Genomic DNA, 14,648 nt, shown 5'->3' on the forward strand with positions numbered 1-14,648 from the left:
GTTTATGGGCATATAAATAACTCACCCCCGTGAATGACGGAGATCCACTACATTAATTGTGACGATCATGTTTGCGAAACATTGAACTGTATTGTTAAAGTCACGTAAGGTAAACATGAGGTTTGGACTATTAGTGCCTATTAGTGCCAGCAGTCATTATTGTACTTGTGCCAGATCACACAATATAATTTACCAGCCCTATATGTATTATTCCCAAAATGACTGACGTTGGAGGTTTTACAGTTTTCACTAGAGATGTCCGATAATGGCTTTTTTGCCGATATCCGATATTCCGATATTGTCCAACTCCTAATTACCAATTCCGATATCAACCGATACCGATGCATTAAACAATGTAACAAGGTTTTCCAAAATAAATCAACTCAAGTTATGGAAAAAAATGCCAACATAGCACTGCCATATTTATTATTGAAGTCACAAAGTGCATTATTTTTTTTAACATGCCTCAAAACAGCAGCTTGGAATTTGGGACATGCTCTCCCTGAGAGAGCATGAGGAGGTTGAGGTGGGCGGGGTTTGGGGGGACAGGGTTGAGGTGGGGGGAGGGGGGGTGTATATTGTAGCGTCCCGGAAGAGTTAGTGCTGCAAGGGGTTCTGGGTATTTGTTCTGTTGTGTTTATGTTGTGTTACGGTGCGGATGTTCTCCCGAAATGTGTTTGTCATTCTTGTTTGGTGTGGGTTCACAGTGTGACGCATATTTGTAACAGTGTTAAAGTTGTATATACAGACACCCTCAGTGTGACCTGTATGGCTGTTGACCAAGTATGCGTTGCATTCACTTGTGTGTGTGAAAAGCCGTAGATATCATGTGATTGGGCCGGCACGCAAAGGAAGTGCCTTTAAGGTTTATTGGCGCTCTGTACTTCTCCCTACGTCCGTACAGCGGCGTTTTAAAAAGTCATACATTTTACTTTTTTAAAACCGATACCGGTCATTTCTGATATTACATTTTGAAGCATTTATCGGCCGATAAAATCGGCAGTCTGATATTATCGGACATCTCTAGTTTTCACATTCATTCTCTGGCATTCTGCTAAAAAATAATCCCATAGTGATCATTGGTATTTCCCACCCTTGGACATTGAACATGAGGCTTTGATGGTGACTGTAATATGTTACTGTTATACTGACAATATGTTCTTATACTGTACCTTTTAATCCGATTGCTTTTCAATGGATGGATGGATGATGATGATATGATAAATATCTTTACGGCACAGTATTTAAGCATGCACTTTGTATGAAAATACAGTACAGGCCAAAAGTTTAAACACACCTTCTCATTCAATGCGTTTTCTTTATTTTCATGACTATTTACATTGTAGATTGTCACTGAAGGCATCAAAACTATGAAAGAACACATGTGGAGTTATGTACTTAACAAAAAAAAGGTGAAATAACTGAAAACATGTTTTGTATTCTAGTTTCTTCAAAATAGCCACCCTTTGCTCTGATTACTGCTTTGCACACTCTTGGCATTCTCTCGATGAGCTTCAAGAGGTAGTCACCTGAAATAGTTTTCCAACAGTCTTAAACCTTGATAAATGGTTTTTAACTTGCACTTACAGATGTAGCGACAAACTGTAGTTACTGACAGTGGTTTTCTGAAGTGTTCCTGAGCCCATGTGGTGATATCTTTTACACACTGATGTCCCGTACCGTTTGAGGGATCGAAGGTCACCGATATTCAATGTTGGTTTTAGGTCTTGCCACTTACGTGCTGAGATTTCTCCAGATTCTCTGAACCTTTTGATGATATTACGAACCGTAGATGGTGAAATCCCTAAGTTTCTTGCTATAGCTGGTTGAGAAATGTTGTTCTTAAACTGTTCAATAATTTGCTCACACATTTTTTCACACAGTGGTGACCCTCGCCCCATCCTTGTTTGTGAATGAGAGTGGCTTTTTGATGCAGTACCGCCTGAGGTATCGAAAGGTCACGGGCATTCAATGTTAGTTGCCGCTTACGTGCAGTGATTTCTCCAGATTCTCTGAAGCTTTTGATGATATTACGGACCGTAGATGGTGAAATCCCTAAATTCCTTGCAATAGCTTGTTGAGAAATGTTGTTCCTAAACAGTTTGCTCACGCATTTGTTCACAGAGTGGTGACCCTCGCACTATCCTTGTTTGTGAATGACTAAGCATTTCATGGAAGCTGCTTTTATACCCAATCATGGCACCCACCTGTTCCCAATTAGCCCGTTCTCCTGTGGGATGTTCCAAACAAGTGTTTAATGAGCATTCTTCAACTTTCTCAGTCTCTTTTGCCACTTGTGCCAGCTTTTTTGAAACATGTTGCTGGCAGAGGTAGTCACCTGAAATGGTTTTCCAACAGTCTTGAACCTCTCTTGAAGCTCATGTAGAGAATGCCAAGAGTGTGCAAAGCAGTAATCAGAGCAAAGGGTGGCTATTTTGAAGAAACTAGAATATAAAACATGTTTTCAGTTATTTCACCTTTTTTTTTCAGTACATAACTCCACATGTGTTCATTCATAGTTTTGATGCCTTCAGTGACAATCTACAATGTAAATAGTCATGAAAATAAAGAAAACACACTAAATGTATGCGGTCCTCTCCAAGGTTTCTCATAGTCATTCACCGACGTCCCACTGGGGTGAGTTTTTCCTTGCCCGTATGTGGGCTCTGTACCGAGGATGTCGTTGTGGCTTGTACAGCCCTTTGAGACACTTGTGATTTAGGGCTATATAAATAAACATTGATTGATTGATTGAAATGAGAAGGTGTCTAAACTTTTAGCCTGTACTGTATTCAGAATGTTCTGATCGTGTACTTAAAGGCCTACTGAAATGAATTTTTTTTATTTAAACGGGGATAGCAGATCTATTCTATGTGTCATACTTGATCATTTCGCAATATTGCCATATTTTTGCTGAAAGGATTTAGTATAGAACAACGACGATAAAGATTGCAACTTTTGGTATCTGATAAAAAAAAGGCTTGCCCCTACCGGAAGTAGCGTGACGTAGTCAGTTGAACATATACGCAAAGTTCCCTACTGTTTACAATGATGGCCGCATGAAGTGAGAGAGATTCGGACCGAGAAAGCGACAATTTCCCCATTAATTTGAGCGAGGATGAAAGATTTGTGGATGAGTAAAGTGCAAGTGAAGGACTAGTGGGGAGTTGAAGCTATTCAGATAGGGAAGATGCTGTGAGAGCCGGGGGTGACCTGATATTCAGCTGGGAATGACTACAACAGTAAATAAACACAAGACATATATATACTCTATTAGCCACAACACAACCAGGCTTATATTTAATATGCCACAAATAAATCCTGCATAAAAACACCTGCGTGTTTGTTATGCTAGCTCCTAGCTCCTATGCTAGCTCCTAGCTCCATAGAACACGCCAATACAATTCAAACACCTGATCAACACACACAATCACTCAGCCCAAAAGACCGTTCACCTAACCCAAAGTTCATAAAGCTTATATATTTTAAAAAAGTTACGTACATACGCAAAAAAAAGTTGCGCACATACGGTCAAGCGATCAAATGTTTAGAAGCCAAAGCTGCATACTCACAGTAGCACGTCTGCGTCTTTGTCATCCAAATCAAAGTAATCCTGGTAAGAGTCTGTGTTGTCCCAGTTCTCTACAGGCGTCTGTGTATCGAAGTCAAAAGTCCTCCTGGTTAGAGTCTCTGTTATCCAAGTTCTTCCATCTTGACTGCATATTTCGGGAATGTAAACAAAGAAGTGCCGGCTGTGTACTGTTGTTGCTGACTACGTTCGAAAAATACGTCCATTTCGCAACAACTTTCTTCTTTGCTTGCTCAGCTTCCTTCTCCATAATGCAATGAACATGATTGCAACAGATTCACGAACACAGATGTCCAGAATACTGTGGAATTATGAAATGAAAACAGAGCTTTTTCGTATTGGCTTCAATGTGGAAGGCATACCCGTGTTCGCCGGTCTACGTCACGCGCATACGTCATCCTCAGAGGCGTTTCGAACCGGAAGTTTAGCGGCAAATTTAAAATGTCACTTTATAAGTTAACCCGGCCGTATTGGCATGTGTTATAATGTTAAGATTTCATCATTGATATATAAACTATCAGACTGCGTGGTCGGTAGTAGTGGGTTTCAGTAGGCCTTTAAGGTGCACAAATAACGCGAGTCGTTTTGTGGTGAAGCAGATCAGCCAATGTAAATGTGGCCTGAATAAATATTGGGTGTCACTATAGAACACTTTGGGTGTCTTTATTAAAATGATCCATTATTATTATTCTCAATATTATTATCATCATTAGGTATGCCAATTAGTTTTTTCATAAATCATTACGTAAAAAGTGGCGTAGGGCATTTTAGGATTTATGCTGTGCGAACGTAACCTTTATAAACAAGACCCTGATTGTATGAGTACCTGCTCCGCTTGATGGGGCCCCACTTAAGAGGTCAGGGGTCAGTGACGAGAAAGGCAGGCTGACACCGACTCCACTGTGAAGACTTGAAACCGCACTCAGAGAAGTAGAGCAGGAGCCAAGCTCACCGCCCTCACCCCCTCTCCTCTTTTCGGGCAACAGTGGAGGGAGGTCCTCATCTCCACCGAGGCTCAAGACCCTGAGGTCCCTCATGGCTTCCAGCAGGCTGTGCTCCAGGTTGCCATTTACTGTCAATAACGAGCACACGTCTGGGCTTCCGGTCGCCATGTGGACTTCTGGACCCCCAACCAAGCCTTTACGAGCCCCCCAAGGAGAACCCTGGACATTGGGCGTGCTGCGCTTGATAGGAGTTGAGGACTGCGAGGAGTTTGGAGTTTGCTGGTGCCACAATGGAGGCGGCGTGCAACTGTGCAGAACAGGGCGACATATTTGGAGGAAGAAGAAGGAAAATGAGTTGTTAGATAGTAAAAACTGTTCAGTTCAGTTCAGTATCAGTTTATTTGGAACATGCATACGATACAATGTAATTAAGGATGTCCGATGATGGCTTTTTTGCCGATATCCGATATTGTCCAACTCTTGATTACTGATTCCGATATCAACCGATACCAATATATACAGTCATAGAATTAACACATTATTATGCCTAATTTTGTTGCGATGCTCAGCTGGATGCATTAAACAATGTAACTTAACGGGGTTTGGTGGTAGCGGGTGTGTGTGTATTTTAGCGTCCCGGAAGAGTTAGTGCTGCAAGGGGTTCTGGGTATTTGTTCTGTTGTGTTTATGTTGTGTTACGGTGCGGATGTTCTCCCGAAATGTGTTTGTCATTCTTGTTTGGTGTGGGTTCACAATGTGGCGCATATTTGTAACAGTGTTAAAGTTCTTTATACGGGCACACCTCAGTGTGACCTGTATGGCTGTTGATCAAGTATGCATGGCATTCACTTGTGTGTGTTTAAAAGCAGCATATATTATGTGACTGGGCCGGCACGCTGTTTGTATGGTGGAAAAGCGGGCGTGACGACAGGTTGTCGAGGACGCTAAAGGCAGTGCCTTTAAGGCACGCCCCCAATATTGTTGTCCGGGTGGAAATCGGGAGAAATTCGGGAGAATGGTTACCCCGGGAGATTTTCAAGAGGGGAACTGAAATTCGTGAGTTTCCCGGGAAAATCGGGAGGGTTGGCAAGTATCCCCTACGTCCGTGTTTTACCGGATATGTACCGCACATTAATTTTACTTTTTGAAACCGATACCGATAATTTCCGATATTACATTTTAAAGCATCTCTAAATGTAATGCATCACATATTTCCAGTTGTTCCATTACAGCACGTCGGAAAAGGAGTAGGAAGAAGCGGAGCTTATTTAATCCTACCCCTTTTCATAACGTAGCAATTTTATCCCATGTCATTGGTCTCTGTAACAGAACAGTGAATAAATAAATAATATACCATAGTAAGTAAACAAATATTAAATACATAAATAATCTTCATCTCAAAAGAAAAAAAAAGGGTTTAAGTTGTTCATCATAATTATTGTTCTGTGTACTTTGTGAACTTTTTGAACAGTTTTTTAAACTGAATCATATTGGTACTTTGTTTGATTTCTTTGGTTAATCCATTCCATAATTTTATTCCACATACTGATATGCTAAAAGGTTTTAAGTGTTGTTTGTGCATACGAATGTTTTAAATTAGATTTTCCTCTAAGGTTATATTTCTCCTCTTTTGTTGAGAATAATTGTTGTACATTCTTGGGTAGCAGGCAATAGTTTGCTTTGTACATAATTTTAGCTGTTGGCAAATGCACCAAATCGTTGAATTTCAATATTTGTGATAAAAAAAAGGGTTTGTATGTTCTCTATATCCAACATTATGTATTACTCTAATTGATCTTTTTTGTAACACCGTTAGTGAATGAAGCGCTATAACTCAGATATGGCAACTCGAGTGAGCAGTAGAGAATATGAAGTGATTTTTGGTCTAGAACATGATTCATTATTCATTATTGACGTGTTTCTTGCTACTTTATGTTGGATATTTTTTACATGAGATTTCCAGTTCATTTTTATCATCTTTTAAAAAACGGTAATTAGCGATTTTAGCCTTTTGAGTATTACAGAAAAATATCGTCCAACCAATTATCTACGCTTGATTTTTGTAAGTTTCTTCTTGCTACACGCCATGAAAACACACACATTGCGTACATGGTGTCTGTACCTGTCTGAGTGTGGGAGGGGACTGTTTGACGACACGGAACACGTGGAACCGAACACCCGTGGACAGGAAGCAGAACTCACAGACATGTCGGATCTGAATAGCTCTCCGTCACTAGAGCCTGTGTGGTTTGCACTGTCTAGGAAACTTCGAGAATCTAAGGGAAAAAAAGGGTTATATTTTAATAGAAGGAAATACCATACAATTGCTAGGGTTTTCACTTTAGAGTGCTTACCTAAAGTTTTGTTACCAATGCATTACTGCATATAATGTTTAAACAACATGTTATTCAATAGGAATAATAACATTTTCAGTATGATTTCCAACATGTGTGAGGCAAAAGAAGATACATCAACTCGATGCAATAAAGCTAGACTTTAGCAACACCTTGTATAGCAGGGTCCTTAAATAGGCGCCCTGTGAGACACATCAAATATAACCAAATAATAAAACCATTCACTCCAACTCGAGAAGTGCTAATCCATGCAGTATTTACTGCACTGTGAAGGAGGCAACGGCAAGGCTTATGCATCACAATAAAAGAGCAGTAGAAGAAGAGGAATACATTTGGACCGCTAATAATAGATTTGGCACTACATGTGATATGTATGAGCGTCCTAATACAACTTTTGTACTTCTGATACAATAACGATATTGGAGCCTTGAGAATTGGCCGATAATGATATTAATCCGATATGATATCAGCACGAATCATAGCACATACCTGTATTATTGTGTATTGGGGAATGTTAGAAAAGGCTTGACCAGGCAAAATTACTCAGAGAACAATGGGAGGTATGAAAAACACTAACATACAGTATTTAATAACCAGAATGGACCTATGCTGTCTTTAATTAAACTGAAGTGGAAATGTATTTTTGGTGAAATGTAGTGGTCTCAGTAATTAAGTTTAGTGCATGACTCTAATGACGAAGTTGAATGATTCAGACACGTTTGTTAGTGAATACTTTCTAATACGCTTCTGCCTTGGAGACTTTGCGTATGCAAGTAAGTAATACACAACTATAAATATTTTATACTTGTTTATATTGACAAATGTTGTGTTTTAGACTGTAATATTGTTCAATTAAAGACAGTTATTACAAAACCCCCAACCATTGAAGTTGGCACATTGTGTAAATCGTATATAAGGACAGAATACAATGATTTGCAAATCTTTTTCAACTTACATTCAATTGTTTTTTATGTTGTTTTTTTTTTGCAAATAATCATTAACTTAGAATTTAATGGCAGCAGCACATTGCAAAAAAGTTGGCACTGTGTTGCATGGCCTTAACAACACTCAGTAAACGTTTGGGAACTGAGGAGACTTTTTGTTAAGCTTTTCAGGTGGAATTATGTCCCATTCTTGCTTGATGTACAGCTTAAGTTGTTCAACAGTCCGGAGTCTTCGTTGTGGTATTATAGGCTTCATGGGAATGAACCAGCACTTGTATTGTAAAGATAGGAACTGTGCAGTCGGTCTTTAGAGTTTTGACGTTAGGCAGGCGTGAGAGTCTGTTGAAATAAAAAGTGTTTCTCGCCTTCCTGTCGGTCATTTTTCCTTAATAATGAGCTCGCAGCAGCCAGCGTCATCTCACAAGTCCCCCGCTTGCCGTGAATGTCAATCAAGTGACGAAAGTGACGTCTTGGTGAAGATTCATGATCGCTAATTTTTAGGTCTAGTTTTTTAATGCCTGGCTGGCGATCGACCGACACACCCTCCGCCATCGACCGGTAGCTCGGGATCGACGTAATGGGCGCCCCTGCTCGAGAAGCTGAACTGAAAACAAAGGCTTCCAGTCCGTTTAACTCTCCTTTCTAGCGCCTCAGTACTCGGCCTGTGCGATTTCACGGCCTCACAGACAGTCGGAAATTATAGAACTCTTTTAAAAATGTTAACTTCTCTCACTCCGGGGTTAAACAAAATCTGAGGCCACCATAACAAGGAGGCCGAAGACCAGCACGTGGCTCCAGATCCCCAGATTGCAGACCCCTATTCTAGCTTGTGTGCTGTCATGTACTAGGCTGCGGTGTACAGTGGCTGCTAGCTCCAAGTAGCCTACAGCATAGCCCGGGGGTCGGCAACCCGCGGCTCTAGAGCCGCATGCGGCTCTTTAGCGCCGCCCTAGTGGCTCTCTGGAGATTTTTCAAAAATGTATGAAGAATGGAAAAAGATGAGGGGGAAAAAAAAATCTATTTTTTTTGTTTTAGTATGGTTTCTGTAGGAGGACAAACATGACACAAACCTCCCTAATTGTTATAAAGCTCACTGTTTGTATTAAACATGCTTCACTGATTCGAGTATTTGGCGAGCGCCATTTTGTCCTACTAATTTTGGCGGTCCTTGAACTCACCGTATAGTTTGTTTACATGTGTAACTTTCTCCGACTTTCTAGGACGTGTTTTATGCCACTTCTTTTTCTGTCTCATTTTGTCCACCACACTTTTAATGTTGTGCGTGAATGCACAAAGGTGAGTTTTGTTGATGTTATTGACTTGTGTGGAGTGCTAATCAGACATATTTGGTCACTGCATGATTGCAAGCTAATCGATGCTAACATGCTATTTAGGCTAGCTATATGTACGTATTGCATCATTATGCCCCATTTGTAGCTATATTTGAGCTCATTTAGTTTCCTTTGAGTCCTCTTAATTAAATTTATATCTCATGACACATGTAGTATGGCTTTTAATTTCTTGCGGCTCCAGACAGATTTGTTTTTGTATTTTTGGTCCAATATGGCTCTTTCAACATTTTGGGTTGCCGACCCCTGGCATAGCCTATCATGTTTCCCTTTTGTAAATGACTTCACTAAAATACAACAAGAGACCAACCACACATGTTGCTCAAAGTGCTGCAGGACTGCTTATATTGGCGCTTATATTGGAGATTTAGACACAAGCCGATATCATCCGATACTTGTTTTTTTGCTGACTCCTAGTGCAGGGATGTGTAGTCACGGTACGAAGGTGAGGCGGAAGCCAGTGTTGTTGTTTTTTTGTTTGTTTTTTTCAAACAACTTTATTCATAACAAACATAGCATTTATATTACAGAAAACCAGCGTTTGTGTTTTTGTTTGTGTGCTGCAAAAACATTATTTTACTGCTCTGAATGAAATGAAATGAATGGATGAATTTGTGTGCCAACATGGAGGATCATACAGTAAATGCAAGATCAAGTCCGTGTCTAAACTGGAATGTAGGACAAAATTAATGTGATCATACCAAGTACATTTTCATGGAAAATAGATAGTACTGTTTCAGATACTTATTCAAATATTTAAATATTATTAAAGCAAATGGGACCAAAAATTATTTGATCGAATAGTTTTTATCATTACATTTTTATGAAAGTGAATTACTCTCTTCCTATTTTTTTTTTGTCATTTTAATGTGCAACCTGTACTAACAATGATTAGAGCAGTGTTTTTCAACCTTTTCTGAGTCATGGCACATTTTTTTCATTGAAAAAATCCAGAGGCACACCACCAGCAGAAAACATTAAAAAATGAAACTCAGTAGCCGAAATTGACAATAAAAAGTTGTTCCTGCAATTGTTGGATATGAATTCAAACCATAACCAACCATGCATCACTATAGCTCTTGTCTCAAAGTAGGTGTACTGTCACGACCTGTCACATCACGCCGTGACTTATTTTGAAGTTTTTGGTGTTTTCCTGTGTGTAGTGTTTTAGTTCTTGTCTTGCGCTCCTATTTTGGTGACTTTTCCTGTTTTGTTTGTATTTTCCTGTAGCAGTTTCATGTCTTCCTTGAGCGCTATTCCCCGCACCTGCTTTGTTTTCACAATCAAGACTATTTAAGTTGTGCGGACGCTATCCTTCTTTGTGTGGACATTGTTGATTATCATGTCATGTACGGATGTACTTTGTGGACGCCATCTCTGCTCCATACACTGTAAGTCTTTGCTGTCGTCCAGCATTCTGTTTTTGTTTACTTTGCAGCCAGTTCAGTTTTAGTTTCATTTAGCATAACCATCCCTAAGCTTCAATGGCTTTTCTTAGCGGCACTCGCCTTTTGTTTATTTTTGGTTTAAGCGTTAGATACCTTTTTACCTGCACACTGCCTCCCGCTGTCGTCTGCAAATTGTGATCACGACAAACATCTACAAAGCAATTAGCTACCTGCTGCCACCTACTGATATGGAAGAGTATTACATGGTTACGCTGCCAAGCTCTAGACAGTGCAGACACTAAACAATGGCATATTTGCGGATTATAATCACTGGTTTGCAAAAAAATGTTTTTAACCCAATTAGGTGAAATTACATAATCTCCCACGGCACACCAGACTGTATTTCACAGCACACTAGCGGCACAGTGGTTGAAAAACACTGGATTAGAGCATACAAATATAAATAAATAAAAAAAACAACAACTCCAAAGGCATCAATGTCTCACCTGGTTTAAAGGTCACCTCATCAAACTGCCCTTGTGATATGCATTATAACTCCACTTCCAATCCCCAAGCAGTAGGCAATAAAAGTGATAGACAGAGAGTTTGTACTCGATAATGACATTAAAGGTCACAAAAGTCAAAGTATTGAGCAAGGGATCCAGACATGCAAGGCAACGCCATAAGCCGGGGGAGTGTTCATTACTACCGCTTTAAAAGGCGAGCTGTGGAAGTGTGCAGAACAACTTTACAATTCCAGCCTTTGACGAGCGTGAGTCCTAACTCGTTAAGAGGCTAAATAGCCTCGAGACACCCTTTTTGTTCTTTGGTAACTCTTCCCCTTCCCGTTAAAATACATAAATTAAGGGTGTCCAAAGTCATCAAGCTTTATTGCAGACTCCAACGTCCAAGTAGACATACACTACCGTTCAAAAGTTTGGGGTCACCCAAACAATTTTGTGGAATAGCCTTCATTTCTAAGAACAAGAATAGACTGTCGAGTTTCAGATGAAAGTTCTCTTTTTCTGGCCATTTTGAGCGTTTAATTGACCCCACAAATGTGATGCTCCAGAAACTCAATCTGCTCAAAGGAAGGTCAGTTTTGTAGCTTCTGTAACGAGCTAAACTGTTTTCAGATGTGTGAACATGATTGCACAAGGGTTTTCTAATCATCAATTAGCCTTCTGAGCCAATGAGCAAACACATTGTACCATTAGAACACTGGAGTGATAGTTGCTGGAAATGGGCCTCTATACACCTATGTAGATATTGCACCAAAAACCAGACATTTGCAGCTAGAATAGTCATTTACCACACTAGCAATGTATAGAGTGTATTTCTTTAAAGTCAAGACTAGTTTAAAGTTATCTTCATTGAAAAGTACAGTGCTTTTCCTTCAAAAATAAGGACATTTCAATGTGACCCCAAACTTTTGAACGGTAGTGTACATAAAACAAACAAAATACAGTATGAAAGGCATTATCACATACTATTAAAAACAGTGTTTGTGCATATTCAGTAAAAGGCATCTAATAAATAAATAAAAGCAGCAATAAAAAAATAAAAAAATAAATAAAAAATATATATATCCTCACTAAAAGAACACCTCCAGACAACTACAACCCTAGACTAACACCCTCCCCCCACCACATCCCACCTCCCCGGATTGTAATTGATCAAATGTAAATAATCAAATGTATATACTTGTTCTTATGCTTTCTGAACTCACTATGTTCACTGCTCGCTGTACATATCCTACCAAGTCAGACCTACACTGTTTCAATGTCCATTTCTCTGATGATATAATTGTTGATGACTGAAGTGCTGATATCAACCAAACCTAACCCCCCCGCCCCAACCCCCTCCACATCCCACCCCACGAATTGTAAATCATGTAAATAATTCAATGTATATACTCTGATGATTAACTTGTGTGATGACTGTATTATGCTGATAGTATATATTTGTACCATGAATTGATTAACGTGGACCCCGACTTAAACAAGTTGAAAAACTTATTCGGGTGTTACCATTTAGAGGTCAATTGTACGGAATATGTACTGTACTGTGCAATCTACTAATAAAAGTCTCAATCAATCAATCAATCTTTAACCCAACTCTCTCGTTTGAGTCACACATTAAGAGTGTTACTAAAACGGCCTTCTTTCATCTGCGTAATATCGCTAAAATGTGTTCCATTTTGTACACTAGCGACGCTGAGATCATTATTCACGCGTTCGTTACGTCTCGTCTTGATTACTGTAACGTAATATTTTCGGGTCTCCCTAGCATTAAAAGATTACAGTTGTTACAAAATGTGGCTGCTAGACTTTTGACAAGAACAAGAAAGTTTGATCATATTACGCCTATACTGGCTCACCTGCACTGGCTTCCTGTGCACTTAAGATGTGACTTTAAGGTTTTACTACTTACGTATAAAATACTACACGGTCTAGCTCCATCCTATCTTGCTGATTGTATTGTACCATATGTTCCCGCAAGAAATCTGCGTTCGAAGAGCTCTGCCTTATTAGTGATTCCCAGAGCCCCAAAAAAGTCTGCGGACTATAGAGCGTTTTCTATTGGGGCTCCAGTACTATGGAATTCCCTCCCGGTAACAGTTAGAGATGCTACCTCAGTAGAAGCATTTAAGTCCCATCTTAAAACTCATTTGTATAGTCTAGCCTTTAAATAGACCCCCCCCCCCCACCCCACCCCCCTTTTAGACCAGTTGATCTGCCGTCTCTTTTCTGCTCTGCCCCCCTCTCCTTCGTCCCCACATCTGCGGTCTCCTCCAAGGTTTCTCATTGTAATCCCATTGGGTTGAGTTTTCTCTTGCCCTGATGTGGGATCTGAGCCGAGGATGTCGTTGTGGCTTGTGCAGCCCTTTGAGACACTCGTGATTTAGGGCTATATAAATAAACTTTGATTGATTGATTGATTGATACCTAACAGAAGTACACCTAGGATTGGTTATCTGTATAATAAAATCGTTCTCGGACCCCTGCAGTCTACATATACATTTAAACATCAGTTTTCTCACGGTGGCGTGAAAGGTGTTTATCCCTAAATCACAAAGAAGCTTGCTGGCATTACTACCCCTGGGCTTTCTGAGCAGGATTCTGAGACAGTCATTAAATACAACCTGGAGTTTGCGCAAGCTCTCTTTTTTGAACCTCACCCAGAGGGGTGCTGTGTACATATATGGGTGCAGTAAGCTCTAAACAAGTACACCTACGCTTCATCAGAACAGTAGTGAAATTTTCTCACCAGCATATTGGCTTGGACATACAGCATTCTTCTCTGTCTAAGCATGTCAGCATCATCCTCCATCTTGTCATTGATGATGTGGCCTAAGTATTTGACATTGTTGCACACAGACGGGGTTTGACCAGACAAGTAGAAACCTGGGAAATTAAGATGTTGATCCTCCTTGGTCCAACATATCATTACCATACTCTTTGTGGCATTATACTTGATGTCAAAACTTGACTCCAAAGTCTGAGCATATGTTAAGAAGCTGTTGGAACCCTGCACTACTGGGAGTTATAATGGCCAAATCATCAGCGTACATAAAGTGATTGATTATAGGCCTACTGAAATGATTTTTTTTTATTTAAACGGGGATAGCAGATCTATTCTATGTGTCATACTTGATCATTTCGCGATATTGCCATATTTTTGCTGAAAGGATTTAGTAGAGAACAACGACGATAAAGATCGCAACTTTTGGTATCTGACAAAAAAAAGCCTTGCCCCTACCGGAAGTAGCGTGACGTAGTCAGTTGAACATTTCCGCAAAGATCCCTATTGTTTACAGTGATGGCGGCCAGAAGTGAGAGCGATTCGGACCGAGAAAGCGACGATTTCCCCATTAATTTGAGCGAGGATGAAAGATTTGTGGATGAGGAAAGTGCAAGTGAAGGACTAGTGGGGAGTGGAAGCGATTCAGATAGGGAAGATGCTCTGAGAGGCGGGTGGGACCTGATATTCAGCTGGGAATGACTACAACAGTAAATAAACACAAGACATATATATACTCTATTAGCCACAACACAACCAGCCCAAAGGACCGTTCAC

At 40.0% G+C, this 14,648-nt stretch overlaps 1 protein-coding gene across 4 annotated transcripts in view; it reads right to left on the minus strand.

The window, feature by feature from the left end:
* The window catches only part of tns3.2 (tensin 3, tandem duplicate 2), a 130,243-nt gene that overhangs the window by 24,540 nt on the left and 91,055 nt on the right, over positions 1–14,648 (minus strand). For all 4 annotated transcript variants that reach the window (XM_062028496.1, XM_062028493.1, XM_062028495.1 and 1 more), the window contains 2 exons: positions 6,656–6,809; positions 4,416–4,840 (listed from right to left, as the gene is read on the minus strand). In XM_062028496.1, the coding sequence (XP_061884480.1) occupies positions 4,416–4,840; positions 6,656–6,809 (579 nt within the window). The remainder of the gene's footprint in view (positions 1–4,415; positions 4,841–6,655; positions 6,810–14,648) is intronic.

The sequence above is a fragment of the Entelurus aequoreus genome, linkage group LG19, assembly GCF_033978785.1.
Source record: "Entelurus aequoreus isolate RoL-2023_Sb linkage group LG19, RoL_Eaeq_v1.1, whole genome shotgun sequence".
Lineage (NCBI taxonomy): Eukaryota > Metazoa > Chordata > Actinopteri > Syngnathiformes > Syngnathidae > Entelurus > Entelurus aequoreus.